This window comes from Homarus americanus, unplaced genomic scaffold, assembly GCF_018991925.1.
Source record: "Homarus americanus isolate GMGI-L3 unplaced genomic scaffold, GMGI_Hamer_2.0 scaffold34360, whole genome shotgun sequence".
Classification (NCBI taxonomy): Eukaryota; Metazoa; Arthropoda; class Malacostraca; order Decapoda; family Nephropidae; genus Homarus; species Homarus americanus.
Genome location: NW_024739403.1, coordinates 3,945,937 through 3,965,235, shown reverse-complemented (window position 1 = coordinate 3,965,235; position 19,299 = coordinate 3,945,937). Strand labels below are relative to the sequence as shown.

The following is a 19,299-nucleotide window of genomic DNA, read 5'->3' as shown; positions in this document are numbered from 1 at the left end:
TGAGACTGGATTATTGTGGAAACGCATGCCTGACCGGACATACATCCACAAAGAGGCAAAAAAAATGCCCGGATTCAAGGCATTCAAGGACAGAATTACACTTCTGTTGGGGGGGAATGTTGCTGGTTTCAAGCTAAAGCCCTTCATGATCTATCATTCAGAGAACCCCAGGGCTTTTAAACATGTCAGCAAGCACACACTGCCAGTGTTTTATCGCAGTAACAAGAAAGCCTGGATGACCCTAGTACTATTTGAGGATTGGTTCATGACTTGTTTCATTCCACGAGCCAAGGAGTATTGTCTGCAACAAAGGATTCCATTCAAGATTTTACTGATTTTGGATAATGCTCCGGGACACCCACCACACCTGGACGACATGCACCCTGATGTTAAGGTAGTGTACATGCCACCTAACACTACCTCTATCATCCAACCCATGGATCAAGGTGCTATTTCTGCCTTTAAAGCGTATTATTTACGCACGACCTTCGCTCAGGCTGTTGCTGCTACTGAAGGTGAGAAAACGCTCAGACAGTTTTGGAAGGAGTACAACATTTTGTCATGTATAAAGAACATTAGTGCAGCATGGGATCAGGTTACAAAACATTGCATGAATGGAATATGGAAGAAAATCCTGAAAAGATATGTGAACAGTTTCAAAGGATTTAATGAAAATGAAGTTATTTTGGATATTAGTAACAAGATAGTGGACTTAGGTAAACAGCTGGAGTTAGAAATTGATACTGAAGATGTTGGACAGTTGGTTGAAAGTGTAGCAGAAGAGCTCAGTAACGAGGATCTTATTGAACTAGATGCACAGAAAGTTGCAGAGGAAGAAGAGAGACAAAATGTAGAAGAAGAGCCTGCACCCCCCAAAAAGTTTTCAGTGAAACATATGGCAGAGGCATTTGCTACAATTAATAAAGCAATGCAAATGTTTGATGACATGGATCAAAATTATGAGCGTTATGCCAAAGTTGACAGAATGATCCAAGATTCACTTGCTTGCTACAGAGAAATTTATAATGAAAAGAAAAAAAAAACTGTGCAGTCTAAATTGGACACCTATTTCAAGAAGTCCCCCAGTACTGGCTCCTCACGCCCCACCAGTGCTGCCTCTTCACTCCCTCAAGATGATCCAATACCTTCAACCAGCAAGTTACCACAGTACATAAACCTGTCTGAAGGAAGCGACATTGATGACCCACCCAGCCCTGTCTCCTCTTCTGCTTCTTCCAATTAATATAGTCTCCATGTATCCTGTAAATAGAAAATTATGGGGGCCCTGTGTGCATTCAGCTGACTACATTTAAGGTAAGTGCTCAGTCACACTGTATCCATTCCTCATTATTTATTACTTTTACTGTACTGTATCCATTCCTCATTATTTTTTACGTTTAGTGTACTGTATTTCATTGTAGATTTTTAAAAAAAATTTGAAAAAAAAAAATTTTTGAATTTTTTTTTTTTTGAAAAATTTTATTTTAATTTTTTTATTTTTTATCTATATCGGACTTACGACCACATCGGACTTACGACCTGGATTTGGGTCCCTAACCCCGTCGTAAGTCGGGGTTTAGGTGTGTGTATATATATATATATATATATATATATATATATATATATATATATATATATATATATATATATATATATATATATATATATATATATATATATATATTTTACCTTATTTATTATTAAAATATATACTGTATTGTCTTTAATGGGGATACTGTACAGTGGTTTAATCAGATTTGATATAGGCCTAACAAGAGCAGTTGCAGCATTTATTCATTATTATATTCTCGTATGATCAGCTTATTATGGCGTATGTTTTATCATAAATATTATAATATAAGTATTAAATAATAGAAAAATACAATATATATAATTCATAATTGGACTTCAAAATAAAAGGACAAGCCGAATCAGAAGGTACAGTAATCTCTTCCCTGACCACTGATCCCCCTCCCGCCGTAAAAGAGGGGGTGGGGGGACGTTGCCATGTTAGCGCTTGTTTTTATTTATTCAATATTATATCCTCGAATGATGAGCCTCTTATGGCGTATGTTTCATCATTAATAAAATACAATATTACATAATAGACAAAATAAGATATATAATTTGTGATTTGACTTCAAAATAATGGAGACTGAGATGGACTGCGGCAGGTGTTTTTGTGTGTTTGACATATAGATGATGCAATATCTGTACGCACTCATCTTCATCTCTCTTCCTGGGAGGATTGCCATCATCAGTGTTTGAATTATTTTTCCAAAAAATTTACCATTTTTCTGTGGCTAAATGTGTGTTGAACTCAAAGCTAAAAAATCATAGTGCAGCATTATAGGTGAGCCCATTTTAAGAGTGGGAGAATAAACTGCTCTGGGTCCAAGAGGAGGAGAGAGCCCTCAAGGGAATGCTTGCTCGCTGGCGGCAATTTCAAAGGACCGTGCGAGGTGGTCAAATATTTCTTGCCCAGAGAGGTTCTGGACTTTCAAGGATTTACTGTAATTTATATGTGACCTTCATTCCATTCCCTACAAAATAGAGTAGAAAAGATGCACTAACCAAACCTAACCTATACAAACTTAATTTACCCTCATCATATTTCAACCTAACCTCAACTTCACCCTATTTTACATACCCTAATCTAACCTAATCTTCAGGTAACTTAACCTTAAAATCAAATTAACCATAATCTAACCTCAACCTTAGACAAACCTATGTTTAACTTAACCTAGCATAACCTAATCTTCACCTGCAACATAAACTACTACACTTGGCTCCACCTATAGGGGACAAGGCCGTCAGGATCATGCATCTGCCATGAGTTGGATGGCAGTTTCCTGGAAACGGGTTCTGGCTGAGGGGAAGTGGCAAGGAAGGTGTGTAATGTCTCGACTTGTAAGCTTTTCTACCTTGAGTTATGACTCCCTTTCAGTGCCCTCATTATGCCAAGAAAGTAAAACAAATCCAGGTCTTAACCCGGTAAAAACAGCGGGATAATACAAATGTCACTTTTAGTATATGTAAGGCTACAAACTGTATACAGTACTATAAATGCTAATGACATCAAAATTCGTTAGAAATTATCCTATAAAGATCTTAACTAATTCCATAACTGATAAAATATTCAGCAAATAGTGTTTCAATTGGAGTAATAAAATTATCCGCTATAACAGCATGAGGTTGACCCATGCCATTAACCCTTAGGTCCCGGGTGACGTTCCAGAACGTCCGACCAGCGCGCCCCGGGTGATGTTCCAGAACGTCCGCCTATTCCCACCACTGTTTAAATGCCCAGCACGGGTTATCAGGTTCCAGTGTGACTAATTGTCTGCCACACCACATGCTCGGCCACAAGGAAGCTTCCTGAACATAATTACCTACTTTTGTTTGTTTCATTTTCATTGTTTGTCTATTTTATCATGTTGTATCAAAGTAATATTGCTAAAAGTAGTGTACAGTATTACCCCGCCTAACGCGGTTTCACTTAACACGTTTTATCATATACGCGGTGCCTCGCCAGAGCTGAACTTTCACTTAACAAGGATTTTTTCCACATATACGCGGTGAGTGTCCGGCTCGAGACGCTATTTTTAGATTTGCCCCACCCGCCACCCTGCCTGACTGCCTGTTTTAGCTCATAAAATTCATACAAATTACCCGGCCAGAATATAATTTACATTGCTGGAATTCTTATAATTTGGTGATCATTTTGAATATAAACATCATATATTTTGCATTAGACATACAAATTTTAGATAAAATTTTTTCTCTGGAGTAACTATGTTATCTTTTGTGCAAAATATATGACATTTATATTCAAAATATTCCTGGTCTTACAAGGAATCCAGCAATGTCAATTATATTATCCTAACTTTAGTTTGAGGTATTATTTATTACAAAAAAGTTAAGTATTCTGGTTTTCCCACACATCTCCTTGGGACGGTTGGTGGGGGGTGGGGGGGGAGGGAGGGAGGGACCGACTGACCATCTGTTACCCTGTGAAGAATATTTTTTTTTATTATTAACTGAAGATGTTTGTTTTAGCTCATAAAATTCATACAAATTACCCGGTCAGAATATAATTTACATTGCTGGAATTCTTATAATTTGATGATCATTTTGAATATAAACATCATATATTTTGCATTAGACATACAAATTTTAGATAAAATGTTTTCTGAGTAAATATGTTACCTTTTGTGCAAAATATATGACATTTATATTCAAAATATTCCTGGTCTTACAAGGAATCCAGCAATGTCAATTATATTATCCTAACTTTAATCTGAGGTATTATTTAATACAAAATGTTAAAATTTATTTTTTTCACCCCACATCTCTTGAAGGGAGGATTGGTGGGGGGTGGGGGGGAGGGTTGGGACTGACCGCGCGGTTGGAAGAGGGGGAGGCAAGGTGGGGTACTTTGATTGACAGATAGTGTCGTGAAGATTATTTTTTTTTTTATTAACTGAAGATATTTGTTTTAGCTCATAAAATTCATACAAATTACCCGGTCAGAATATAATTTACATTGCTGGAATTCTTATAATTTGGTGATCATTTTGAATATAAACATCATATATTTTGCATTAGACATACAAATTTTAGATAAAATTTTTTCTCTGGGTAACTATGTTATCTTTTGTGCAAAATATATGACATTTATATTCAAAATATTCCTGGTCTTACAAGGAATCCAGCAATGTCAATTGTATTATCCTAACTTTAGTTTGAGGTATTATTTATTAAAATTTAGTGGTTTTCCCCCAAAAATTTCTCAGAGAGGGAAGAGCCGGCAGTGTAGTGTGAGAGAGGGGGAGGGAGTTGAGTCCATTATTTGAATGGACATTAACTTGGCGACTGTATTTCTCTATTTCTCTTAAGTATTAATTGTGTGCATGTACCATCATAAAATTAAGATGTTATTTTTACTACAACATAGTTATGTGTCTTCAAAAAGTGGAGTTTGGGGGTCGGGCCGGTTTCTATTGGAATTAATCCCATATGTTCTGTTGTTCACTTAACGCGGATTTCACTTAACACGGGACCCTCTGGGTTCTATTGACCGCGTTAAGTGGGGTACAACTGTAGTTGTATTGTAGTGTAGTATTACTGGAAAATAATGCTATGATTATGTTACAAATGTATTTATTTGTGGAATTATTATTATTTTATGCATTACTTGCTCTACCAAACACAAAGACAGACAGGCAGACTGGCGACCAACTGGTGAGTGTTGCCAAGCGCTTTTTTACGAAAAATATTGCAAATAAAATATTCTAAATGAATTGTTTTTAGCAAATAATTATTAAGATCAGTAAATATTTGTAATATTGGCCACCTCGGGCACAAAGGCGAGCTAAAAATAGCTGCAAAGTGAGTAAGGACCACGAGCGTCAGCTGTCAAACCAACACTCTCCTTATCTCCCCCCTCCTCCGTCCCTCCATGCAGCCAGGGAAGTTTCTAGAGGGTCAATATATAGTTTTTCTTACTTATTTTTTATTGTTTTATCATTTGAAAAGGTTAAAAATTATTTTTGGAAAAGTTGATTTTTCTCCATTTACCCCCGGGTGTGGGGTACTGCCAGCTGCACACTAACCCGGGGCTTAAGGGTTAAATGGAAGTGCTTGAAAGGACACAGAAGGGCAAAAGGAGTATAAACCACAGGTACCAAATTTAGATTACTATTACTTTTAACATTCAATATTAAAAAAGGTGACTGATTATCTTAAGATACTCACTTCAAAGGTCAAGCCTTAGAGAAAAAGTTAAAATACCTCTTATACTCATGCTGATGACTTTAGAATATTATCCTCACCTCCCCAGCAGACACAGTTCTTTGTCGATTAGCACAGGTAGCACCGTATGGAAGATTGTCTGTATTGAGTGATCGAGACCCTTGTTGCAGCTGCTCTGATTTTTGGCTTTCCTGGCGTGCTCCCTCACCTCGATCCGATCTCCTGGTTGGGCCATGTGGATTACCATACATCACTGATAATTCTGGGCCACCTGCGTATGTTTCATGGAAAAAGTCCCACATTTCCTCAGATATTTGGGCATAGTCAGAACCTGGCTTGAGCATGGGTTGGCCAGTTTTATTTGTACAAATGGAAGAATTGTCAATGGGGCCTGGTGGTTCTTGCTCACGTCCCCGCACAAAGCTTTCCCATGTACGAAACCATCTCATGGAGATGGCTACGATGTTGGGATGCTCCTCTTCCTGGAACATCTTTTTCAACTTGAAGAACATCTCAAGCTCACTATTCTGACGGTGGGAGAGGGCATCGAGTTCTGCCCTACAGGTAACACACTCATATAAGCGTGTACAAGCAGGGCCACCACCAAACACTTGATGCAAGTATTCCCACACTCCTTGATTAAGAAGCATTACCAGCTCTCCAACATAGCTTGCCTAGTTAAAGAAACAAGTCATAAATTAAAACAATCAGTAAGACATATGTTACTGTTATTGCTATCTTATTTTCATCATATGTGCACTCAGAATACAGATAGCACCAATCCCTTATCAAATCCTCACAAAAACCTAAATGAGCTTTCCTCCTATGTACACCATGTAAGATACTGGAAGGGCTAATCATCAGATTTATTCGACCTAACATCCCATTAGCTCCCTAACAACATGGTTTCTTTCCTCTTCATTCCACCACCACTCACTTCTCAACATTAGGTCAATACATTCTTGACAGTTTCAACTATAATAGATATCACCAAAGACTCTGACTCACTCCAACACCACATTCTAATCACAAAACATTAAAAATCACAAAAATAAAAAAAAATATAAAAAAACACCAGAAAAGAGTTTCGAACTTCCTTCCAGGACAAGAAGCAGCAAAAAATCTTCCAAATGGAGTTCTGCGAGGTTCCATTTCCTTTCCACCATTTTCAACCAGTTTTTCTACAACCTCCCTCCACTTCCACTCAACAAAATAAGTAATTCTACAGGGGCAGATCCAGGAATAAAAAAAAAAGGGGGGGAGGGGGGGTCCAAGAAGTTGTGGGTAGGGGGAACATGATGAGCATAGCGAGCCCATCCAGCAATTTTTTTAAATGTGACCAATATCATGGGCACATAAAAGATTTTTTTCCTAAATACTCCCTGCTGAAATGGGGGGCCATTCTCCCCCCCAGCCATATGCTTCTACACTCACTGTGTCATTCCCCCCTCCCTAAGCCAAGCACGTAAGATGCGACACGTCTGTACCGGCAAGGCTCTGTCAAGGGGTTTTCTGAGTTTTAGCATAGTAGACTTGGCCGGGTATTATAAGAGTTGCCTCAGACAGGTGTTAGGTCATAAATGTATCTTTTAGGGCCAACTACTTCAGATTCAAATAGTAATCACTCTTAAATCTATTTCAAATTCCATACTAAACGATTATTCATAATTCATACTTTTTGTGGTTGTACTCCTCCGTGTGGACACAGAAAGTCGTAGTTATCGATGGGACCCGGCTCAGAAAAAGTGTTGAATTTATTTACCCACTGTTTGGATATATAGAATTGCATCAGAGAAGGCTCCCTTGATGACACCTGTTGAGAGAGACAGTAAATATTTTAAAGAAACAAATAAAGTCTTGCTGATCCAACTACTACATAGCTTCAGTTTTAAGAGAAAACTGGTTAATAAACTACAAGAGACATTGTACAGTTGTTATGTACACAGAATAAAAAAAGGATATTTACAATTTTATGTTAGACAATATGACACAAAGGACGAAGGATTTTGACAAACCTACCGAGACAATAGGAATTGCATTGTTCATTGTGAAATTCATTGATTGTGTATACACATAGAATGACCTGAGGATGAATTATATTGGAGAGCAAAAAACCATACAGTACATGTGATATACTGTATGTACAACATGTACAGTTGTTTACAGTTCCACCGTTTACAGTTGGTTGGCACATTTTGTGAGATGTGGCACAATATGTTTGTTTACATTACAGTACTATAGTAAAACTCCCAGAATGGCCCTAAGGAACATTTCACATGATGATACATGTACTGAATGGTTTAAACTGAAGGAAAATCTTTGTGATGCAGGTACTCAGGTGATAATGCCCTGATGAGAGAAGTGCTGTATCACACAGGAGGTTAAGTGAAGTAATTGGATATGTTTGAACTTCTTGACTTTATAAATCCAACTTCCATGAAAAATATCAGCATACAATTTGAACTATCATTGTATATTATGCTCAGTAGAATCTTGTCCAATTAGCAGAAAACACTGGTTATCTGCAAACCAGCAACCATTGTTTCAACTAAAACTAAGACTTTGGTGTATTATCAAATAATCTAATTTTGATTATCGCAACATTTAGCTGGGAATAAAGAGTATTGTCGATAGACTGACATATCAAGAAAATATACCTGCATGAGTTCAACAGTCCTCTGGCGTCTTGATGTCATCTCTGTGCTTGTCTTTTTGTAGAATAAAACATATGCCTCACATTTGGCCACAGTCTCTGGAGAGACTTCAGTAACATACTGGTCATCGAATTCATACCAGCGGTGATTGCTCCAGTTCTGACAGTAGGCAGTGTAATGACCACCTCCTGCTGTGCCATGGTGACATATGATGGCATATAAATCGTATGTCACCACCTCAGATGCGCAATCTAAAAAAATATATGACATGAAGATGTAAGAATAACTAAAGAAAATAAAAACTCAGTGCAAATTTCATTTCCAACCCTACCTAAAGGTACTACCCTAAATTCTTTTTCTTACCATGCCAAAAAAAATTTGCCTTGCATTAAATTCCATTAACTTACTGTTGTGTGTTTAAAATTTACTTACCTTTATGAAGGAACTGTGTGAGATCCAAGCCATGAAGTGGGAATGACACATATTGGCTGATTTTTGAACTGAACATTGTTTCATGTCGGAACCTCTTTAGGTGAATAATGAGCACCTCAGGAAGTTGCAGAACTTTTGAATATTTTACCCCATTTCGTAGTTTGCCACACTTTTCACAAGAATACATATTATCTCCTTTAAGTTCATCTGCACTGAAGAAGGCTGCAAGACAATGATGGAGGGAGACTGCTGGGCCCCAAAGCCATGACCGTAACCAAACCCAGATCCACCACATCCATCTGAAGGTGGCAATGTACACATAAAGACAGTAGCTACTCTACAAAGATAAACCACATTTACAGCAAACTCCATTTATACCAATTCTTACAGTTTTGAAAAGTGACAACCCTGAGGTGTGAAGGTCGATTATAAGCACAAAATACAGTCCCTCCAAACCTGCCATACAATGGGACTGAACTTCTTTCTCATGATCTGTGAGTCCAATGTTATGAGCCATGGATAACTTCATATTTTTCATTTTTAAGTGAGAACACAATAACATATCAAATACAAGAACGTGCTTATTAAGACATTTTCCTAGTGGAGGGTGGGAGTAAATCACTTACGGGCCCCCTTTGAAGATGTAGGTACAGTACAGTAGAATCCCAGTTATCAAGCTCCTACAGGGATTATGAGGTGCCGGATAAAGAGTTTTTCCGGTTAGTTGAAACTCACTCTTAGGATCCCCCCCCCCAAATCCTACAGTGCACAGTACTACAGGCTGACCTCGCAAATTCGTGTCTCAGAAAAACAGACTTCTTTAACACTTACTCCACTATGTGGCTAAGAAATAAAAATACTGTATAATGTAAAACTATAAAATAAGACAAATGAGGAGCATGGATGTGTATGTGTGGGAAGTGAACATGTATAGAGGCGGTGGGCTACAACTACATTGCCAATTTGCCAGCCTAGCTGCAGCATTTATTGTTACTTGTAATGAAACTATAAAAGTTGTCAAAAAAATCATTACAATACTCTAATGTGGCTTAGAAAAAAGAAAATACAGAATAATATAAAACAATAAAATAAGAAAAATGAAGAGCATTATGTGTATGTGTGAGAAGTAAATGTGTGTTAAGGCGATTATAGCCAAGGCCTTGGCTATAACTACGTTGCCGACTCGCCAGCCCAGCCGGCACACCCAGAGAAACATTAAGCGCGAATTTTAAAATATGATGCGCCAGATTGACTCACGCAAAATAGGAACGATTCGTTTTAAATTAAAACATTGTGCTTAATTGTGGGTGTCACTTTAAATCAATGATCTTAAATTGAATCTCTTTAAATCGACGTTCTACTGTATTATATTTTCTTTATTTCTAAGCCACATTAGAGTATTTTAATGATTTTTCTACAACTTTTGTTGTTTCATTACAAGTAACAATACTGTATAACTGTCCTAAGGGCAAAGCTGTACTGTACATGTACTCAAAATAATGTCTAGTGCAAACTCTAGCATGATTATATTCAAATTAATCACTGTCTTATAAGAATTCTAGCAATGTAAATTATATCCTCCCCGGTCACTTCTGTGACATTTTATAAACAAAATACAATAACTCAATCTAAAGGACATAAATAAACAAATAAATACTTCACTAGACCTTCGGCACCAACTGTCAAACGTGTCCCCCCCCACCCACCCCTATCTTCCCAGCCAGGGTTGGGTGGTTATAGGCTTACAGCTTTTATCTTATATAATATCACAAACTAAAGTTAGAATATAATTTGCATTGCTAGAATCCTTGCAAGACAGTGAATTATTTGAATATAAAAGTCATATATTTTACACAAGAGATAAAAATCTTTAGCCCTTTATAAAAAAATTAATTAGAACATGTCAGTTCAGTGACATTTTTTAAGAGAAAAACTTAAAGGCACTCTTAAGGACAGAGAAATAAATAAGCACTAGCCCTTGGCATCAACCGTCAAACATATCACCTCAACTCTCTCACCCCCCCCCCCATCTTCACATCAGCAGATCGCTAGTAAACAGACCATTTCACATCCCATAATTTTAGCTGTGCTGATTTATGATTGTTTGTTTTAACATAATACTACAAAAAACAATGTTTTGTTTATTCTAGGGGACGGGCTGAGGTGCATCTGGGTAGACTCTTACGCCCGTATTATTAAACAACATCTTCCCTTGAAGAGGGTCGTCGTGTTTCAACCCAAGTTTTAAACTAAATGACTCCTGAGGGACACCGCAGTACAGTACTTAACGAGGTGGTGTGGCGGTTAAATTAACTAATTCCAATATTATAAATTAATTTTATTGGAATTAGTTAATTTTACCGCCACACCACCTCGTTAAGTACTGTACTGTGGTGTCCTTCGGGACTCATTTAGTTTAAAACTTGGGTTGAAACACGACGACCCTCTTCAAGGGAAGATGTTGTTTAATAATACGGGCGTTAGTCTTTTTAGTATTTTGTTTCTCTCAAGTACCAGACTAAATTATTCCATTGAAACACTTAGATTTAGTGTGAATTCGGTTTAAAGCGACCTCTCTTGGAACGTATCTCGTGTTATATCGACGTTCTACTGCATAAAACTATAAAATGAGAAAGTGAAGAGCATCAGTGTGTATATGTGGGAAGTGAATGTGTGATGAGGCAGTGTGTTACTGGGCTATAACTGCATGACTGTGCTTCCTCCTGATGTGACGTCACAGCATACAAACATTCAGCGTGGCAGTCACACATCTGAGTCAGTTGGTTGACTGCCTGAACTGTGTTGCATCGCCCAGAGGATGGTTTACGGGTAAATGTGGAAGGAGCAATTTTTTGCACATAAAATAAGTTCTATTGTATTTTATGATATGCTATGTATTGATTTTACTGTTGATCATAGCAAAAATTTGTCCTGTCTCTTTAATACTATCTGCTATCAGCACTAGGTCATCAGCATACAACAAATTGCACAGCAGGTCATTCCTAAAGTTCTATGATATTGTCACCAACACCATGATAAACAGGTGTTGCTTATGTATATTACCTTTTATGCCTGCAGATGTTTAAGTTGTGTTGCAATGTGTTATTTTATTATGTGTCAGATTTTTTTTAAGGAACATATCTCCCAATTAATACTGATAATCAATATATAAATACAATTCACTTTGCAATAAAATTTTCAGAAATGCAACCCTATCAAAAATTTAGGTATTATAGGGGTACCTGTAATTTTATTTAATGCCTTAGCCCTTTCCTGTCACTTTCTATAATAGTTCTCCACTATTTTACCCTATCATCACCTCTCCCAGATTCAAGGTTTCTGTATTCCTTAATACACTCCAAACAAGAGTAGGAGAGGAACAATTACATTAGAAAATATAGATATAAAGTAAGGTAGTTTACTAACCCATCTGTTGCTGTATCACAAGATGCTTTGGCAAGGTGTAGACTGCTGCTATTGGTTGCTCCTACTTGCTGCAGCTGTGTGACAGATGAGTGCTGCAGGATACTCAGTTGGTCACTGCTGGGGATAGGTAGACTTAAGTCTTGGAATGTTTCCTTTCTGGAGGATATTGTATTGCAGGTTAGGCACTGCACAGAGCTGACAATGGTTCCATCGAAGATGTCAGAGATGACGCTGCGGTGTGAGGGGGGCTTTCTTCTCCGATTGGGGTTAGTGGCAGTGTTTGAGGAAACCTTGCCTGGGGAAAATGATGTTGAAGCTGTCAATAGAAAACCTAATAAGTTAATATATTTTTTCAACAATACTACCGACAGGTAGCCATTTTGGAGATGTCCATTCAGTGGTTTATACGGCCAATCCCACCAGTCTGCTGATTTTCTATCCACAATACACAAATCAGTGAACACTTGAAATATAGCACAGAATTTGTAAAAACCATACACGCTCACACCTTTTGGAGTTAAAAAATAAAATAAAATCATAAAATACCAGGAAATTATAACATCAATGAACAGAAAGGTATTCCAACTTTAATTATATGTTTCACGTTACAAAACCTTACTTATAAATTTCATTAAATACAGAATAAACTATGAAAGCTCAGCTGAATGAAGTACAATAAACCCTTAATGTTCATGGTGTCTGGATTCGCAAATTTTGTTTATTTGTGATCTAGTAAATGTTTACCGTACCTATTAACTATTCATGGCCTCCGACCACTAATAATCAAAATTTTTCAAGGGGCTCAAATCCATGCATTTTTGAGGTAAACACCATCTTCCACAAAATTTTATTTATTCGCTTATATGAATTTCAGAAATTTACACCACTTTCTTGAGATCCAAAAGCTTCCCCCACTTATATGAATTTGGGTCTGGATAAAAATTAAAATCGCGCATTGTGAGTCAGGTGGCGCCTTTGTGGAGTTGAGCCCAGACTGCCCTCCCATAAGGTGATGTACCAAAGTTATACAGTATTTTCTTAATTTCCTTTCATGTGTTAAGTAGTACTATGATGTGCTAGGTAGTAAATGTGTAGATTGTGGGAGAGGCATAGAGAGAGCAGGTCGTGGATGGTGGGAGGTGAGGTTTCAGGCCATGCTGTGAGTTGCCTTATTGCTATTTTTCCACTCATATTTTTGGGTAGCAATAAAAAAACCGTGTTCGAGTGAAACCGTGTTGAGCACACCCATGTTAAGCGAGGGGGGCAGTGTATACTACTGTTTACACTGCGAGCAGGTCGGTAAAATTGTGTGGCAGGATAATGCTGCAACCTCAGTTTGCATCCATTAAAGCTGGTAAAATGGTTACAGAAAAGTGCACCTTATATCCCCCCTCCCCCCCATGTTTAATTATACCAGGATCCTAGCTCCCTTTTTCCAAATGAACTAAAGTTTCCACATTTGATGTTTCTGCATCACATGATTTTTTTCCCAAAGAATCTAACCTCCTGAAATATCAATGGTCTACTGTATTGCTTACAACCATAAAAAGTAAAACTCCTAACTCTTACATGGATTATTTTGGCTAATACGTATTTCTTTAACACTATAGTAATATGCATTACAGTACTGTAATTCCCATCACATTGATGATGGTGCAACTTTTCCAAGTATAATCAATCATCACTGGGTACGAAAAATAATGTGATGAGATGTAGAAATAAAGAGTCTTTTTAACAAAACCTGTTTCTTTTAGTTCCTGCTAACACAAAAACTCATTTAAGTGTCTTGGACACTAGACTTTTCCCTACCCAGAAGTTGGGACTGATCTTTTGATATCCCATCCTTCCCTACTGTAATTTTCTCTCTTAAAAAACTGGATTAGAAGCAGTTATGCTACAGAGGAAGACCTACAGATCTGCTGTCTATATATTCAATACAAACATCATGTCAGTTAAAGCCACCATCTTGATTTCAGAGTAAATCTACTCTTTTGAATTTAGTGCCCAATGTATAGCTCCCATAACACTACTTCAAATTTAAGATCATTTGCACTATCAGGGAGAGAGAAGGAAATACACACAGTAACTTTGGGTTATTTAACAATTTTACAGCCATCATCAAAGTTTTACTGCTTTTTTCCACACAAGCGTGGATTAACCGCTATTACCAGATAGAAGCTGTTGGGTAAACAAAAACAGAATCCCCCCCCCCCCTCTGCTCACCACCACAAACCCAGGGTGCCAGCCCAGAAGAGCAGTGAAGACCAGGGGATGGGCACAACTTTGATAACCCAGTTGCCATAAATGTTGAAATACAATAAAATTTTATGGCTAAGTGTCCTTCCTAATGGCAATCCAAAGGCAGGGTACAGCTGGCAATGCAGGGACACAACTCCCTGAGGTAATCAAAGACTACCCACTTACCTATTTTGAAGCTACCTAAATTACTACCATTTTCCTGTACATTGCAAGAAATGTTTCTATTTCGTGGGAAAAGCCAGGCTGGAGGAGTTTTAAATCAACCACCATGCCAATAAAACTACCATGCAGGCAAACTTCCCCAGCTGCACTCATGGAGTCACTGAGTCAGTGCTCACTCAAAGTCAACGACACGTTCTTACTCCTACAATTCCCTAGAGTTTACCACATGCACCACTTACCAAGATGTCTAAATGTTCAGCAGCTGCTTCTCCTGCCAGTTCAAGTGAGAAAAAGAAGAGAAAGAAGTTTATTTGAGAAGAGAAAGTTAAAATCTTAGATGAACTTGACTGTGATGTGCATCAACTGTGGCACGCTGAAATGGGGTACAGTATATAAAAGTGCGATTCGCAGCATAAAATTGAAGGCTGACAAGATTTGTGCAACATATGCACAGCCATTCATATCCAAGACCATCTAGCATTTAAGGCCACGACTGTACCAAGAAATGGAGGTTTAGATAACAAACACAACAATTTAATGCGGCACTGGAATGGAAGTTTAAGATCAGTTGCTAGAGAGAGACAGACAGCAAGAATGTTAGAGACAGCAAATTCCAAGCTAGCCAAGACTGACTTCACAGCTTCATTAAATTTGCAAAGCTATATTGTACTGCACAACTCTGACTGGGTAGGCTGCATCAGCTGACACAGATGTAGCAGAAATATTGAATATTTTAGGCCTCCAATCCCAAGCCCTTTATACAGTACATACAGTATACTGTGCTGTATACTATACACATTTTTATATTATGATTATTTACTTGTGAACTTTTCAGTCCGTCTCACAAAATAACCTGGGAGTACAGTATCTGTTTCAACTATTCTCATCTAAGAAAAAGCATCCCCTCCTGCAAAGTGGGCAATACAGGGAATGAATTGACAATCTCCCAATTCAATAACCAAAAGGATGGCATCACTTTATTACTCAACAATACAGTACAGTACATCTGTCCTGACAGTGAGAATCCCATATTAGAGCGGGAAGGTTAAGGCAAGAACCATTGAAATACTTCTGATAAGAAGTAGAAATGTGACAAAGAAAAATGCAAGAAAATGCAAGTGAATTTTCAAATTTTTTAAATACCCTGTATGTATATATCTTATTAATCTTTATTTCAATTTGTTTATTGAATTTACTTTTCATGCAAGCATGGAAAATGGTTGTAAAACGATGACGATAATAATTCAAAGCTAATAAGCTAAAATTTAAAAGCTGAATAAGACACATTTATTAGATTAAAAGTATAGTAGTATACAGTAGTTGGCCCTCAATTTGCATGTTTTTGTGTGAACAGTTTCATATATACATGGTCAAGTACCTGTGACCCTTTAATTTTTTTATATACAGTCTGGATTCACTTACACTTGGTTCATCACGGAGCAAACCATACACGACTCATGTGCACACGAGGTAAATCTCACCTCACAAAGCTCAGTGAGAGTGAAACGAATTAATTTAGATGTGATAATGGATGTATTAGGGATTTTTGAAAAGAGGGAACAAATTGTAGATATATTTATGACCCTCGGCTTCATGTTAAATATCAACTCTTAATGTTTTGATTTTTTGTCAAAAAAGGAAAAAAACTCCTGAAGCTTTGTTTGAAAAAATGCAAACGTCTAAAATCACTTCCAACTCAAAAAGCTTCGCTTGAAGTAAATCTCGACATTTAACATAATTTCTGACGTTTTCATATTTTGTTGCTTGATTTTTTCGTACAGAAATGTAACCCCAACTATTACCATTAGGCTTATGGTAAGTTTGGCTTCACCGTTAAGCCTTTTTGCTATTAGTTATGTATTTCAGGAACATAAACTTTGATGAACAATGACAACTGACAAACAAGAGTGAGAAACGATATACTGTACTGCATACAGTATGTTGTGTTGTCAAAGAAAGAGAAACAATTGAGACCCTGCAATTGTGTGTAAATGAGGCAGAAAGTCAGATCAGCAACCTGGGGCTTGGTCACAATTTTTGTGATGCCATATGGCAGCAGGGTCTACCATTAGACAACACATTATGCTTCCAATATCTTCCCAGGTGGTAGTACCTCCATGTTTGTTAGGTGCCTACTACCTACTAATGTCTAAATAACCCGAATAATTAATTTATAGATGGAGTATCAATAAATTTAAACACAATAATTTCATTTACTTTACATGAATGTGTGTGTGTGGACTTCACAGGTCGCCAAGTAAGATGTCACCGTAGCTACATCACCTTACCTCTCCTCCTACCAGGTGAAGCTGTTATTGTTATTTTTTAACTTGTGATTTCAAATAGATATACAGGTACAGGCATCCCCCGGGTTACGTAAGGTATGTGTCCTTGAAAATTTGTCAGTAACGTGAAACCAATTTTCCCAATGACTTCCGTTATATAATTGGAGATTCGTTCCCAAGGAACTATTTTCGGCAAAAAGACGTAATACGGTGATCCCTCGGTTAACGAGATTTCGGTTAACGATTTACCTTCCATAAGATTCTTAACTTCGGTTAACGAGCAATCCCTCGATTAATGAGTTTTTTACGAGCCGACTTCAACATGTTTTCGCTTGCATTTGGCGGTCCACCAGCTGTAGTATTAGTCCGCCAGTAATCGGTTTTAAGGCTTAAATTCCTTACTATTGTAGTAAATATCAAGAAGTTTATACTATTCAATAATTTTAAAAGTTTAATATTAACTTTTTTAGTCATTTTAACAATTATTGAACATAATTGAAGGCAAAGAAACTAGTTTCTGGCGTGCCATCCAGCCTGTTAACACACCAGACAGGCATTAGTCTCTCTCTGTTTTCACTGGAGGTAACATCTTGCTTGAGACTCTCTTCAACTAAACGCTTTTTTCTGTGTTTCCAAGCAAATTATTGGTCATTTTGAAATTTATTTTACATATTGACAATATATAATGCAGTGCAGTGTTGATTTAAAGAAAATAATCTTGAATTACACCAAGAGAACTAAAATTTTATGGGTGAAATGGTGCCATGGGGTGACTTCTCTTCCACCCCAATGCCTTCTCTTCTCCCTTCTCCTCCACCCCTATTCTAATTCCCATCATCATCATCCAGGAGCCTTCTACATACACACCTCAAAGTAAGTGTACTGTTTTACCTTTTTTGTTGAATTTAGGCAATTTTCGGTGAGCTGGAACCAATTACCCAAAAACCCATCGAAACAATGGTTTCAGTTAATGAGCAACCTGCTGGAACGGATTGTGCTCGTTAACCGAGGGACCACTGTACAAGCACATTTATGAAATTTTTTTTTTAATTGAACACACAGTATAGTCTCGATTTACGCGGATTTGGTTTACGCATTTGGTCATTTACGCGGTGCCTTGCCAGAATGAAATGTTTTAATTACGCGGTAAATTTCATCATTTACGCGGCGAGCGGCTGGAGAGGTCCATACGCGCCGCACCATTTTTTACTCACGCGGTCCATTCTTGACCATACGCGGGAAGCGGTGCGGTGATGGGTGCGCATTAGGTCGCTCTTACGATATCGCTGACGTCATATGACGTATCGGACTGTGATTGGGTCACACATCCTTACCTCCCTCCACCGCTAGCTGTGATTGGTTTAATGTAACATGACGTGCCCTGCCACCAGAGGGAAGAAGTCGCTGACCTACCCGGGCCACTCTCATTGTTCTCAGTTCTCCGCGTATACAGTTCTCTCTTGTGCCCGTTATTCCCTTCAATATGGCTTCCGCTGGACCCCTACCACCCCAGAAAAACCTTGAACCTGGACCAAGCCATGATTATGTGAAGGAAGTCATCGAGTTGGAGGAGAAAATCAATCTCATCCTTGACAAAGACACAGTCAAGCATCGGCATGACGTGTCTAATAACCTTCTATTGAAAATTATGGAGCCGTATGTCCAGATGTATCACGACAACATCAATGCCAGTCGTCAACGTAGTATTATGGACTTCTTTGCCCGCAACCCACCACAACCACAGTCACCCCAAGTCAGTGATAGTGACAGTGACGATATGGACTTTGAGGAGTTTGTCAGAGAGGCCCTGCAAACCTCTGTGAATAGTATTAGTGATTCACCGGAGGGCAACTAATCTGCCCTCTACCTCGGAACCAGCCACCATTCCCGTATGCCGACTCATCTCTTCTACTAACGTAAGTGTTAAACCTTGATTTTTCTTTTACCTGGTACAGTATATTATTCTCTTATTGATATTTCTCTTCTATATTATGTGTGTGTGCATACCATCATAAAATTAAGATGTTATTTTTACTACAATGTACGTATTGTGTCGGAAAAAGTGGAGTTTGGGGGTCGGCCCAGTCTCTATTTCAATTACAGTACAGTGACCCCTCGTTTAACGAACGCCTCGGTTAACGAAATTTCGGTTAACGAACTGCCTTCCATAAGGATCTTCAATTTGGTTAACGAACAAAAATTCGGTTAACGAATTTCTTACGAACCGACCTCAACATGTTTTCGCTTGCACTGACCGGGCAACCAGCTTTAGTATCAGTCCGCCAATACATTAATCGGTTCAGGGCTTAAATTCCTTACTATTTTAG

General features: G+C 37.9%; 1 protein-coding gene across 7 annotated transcripts in view; it reads right to left on the bottom strand.

The window, feature by feature from the left end:
* Positions 1-19,299, bottom strand: part of LOC121874541 (ubiquitin carboxyl-terminal hydrolase 20-like) — a 43,622-nt gene that overhangs the window by 2,923 nt on the left and 21,400 nt on the right. For all 7 annotated transcript variants that reach the window (XM_042378716.1, XM_042378714.1, XM_042378715.1 and 4 more), the window contains 5 exons: positions 12,267-12,561; positions 8,841-9,139; positions 8,412-8,659; positions 7,430-7,567; positions 5,835-6,428 (listed from right to left, as the gene is read on the bottom strand). In XM_042378716.1, coding sequence (XP_042234650.1) covers positions 5,835-6,428; positions 7,430-7,567; positions 8,412-8,659; positions 8,841-9,139; positions 12,267-12,561 — 1,574 coding nt within the window. The remainder of the gene's footprint in view (positions 1-5,834; positions 6,429-7,429; positions 7,568-8,411; positions 8,660-8,840; positions 9,140-12,266; positions 12,562-19,299) is intronic.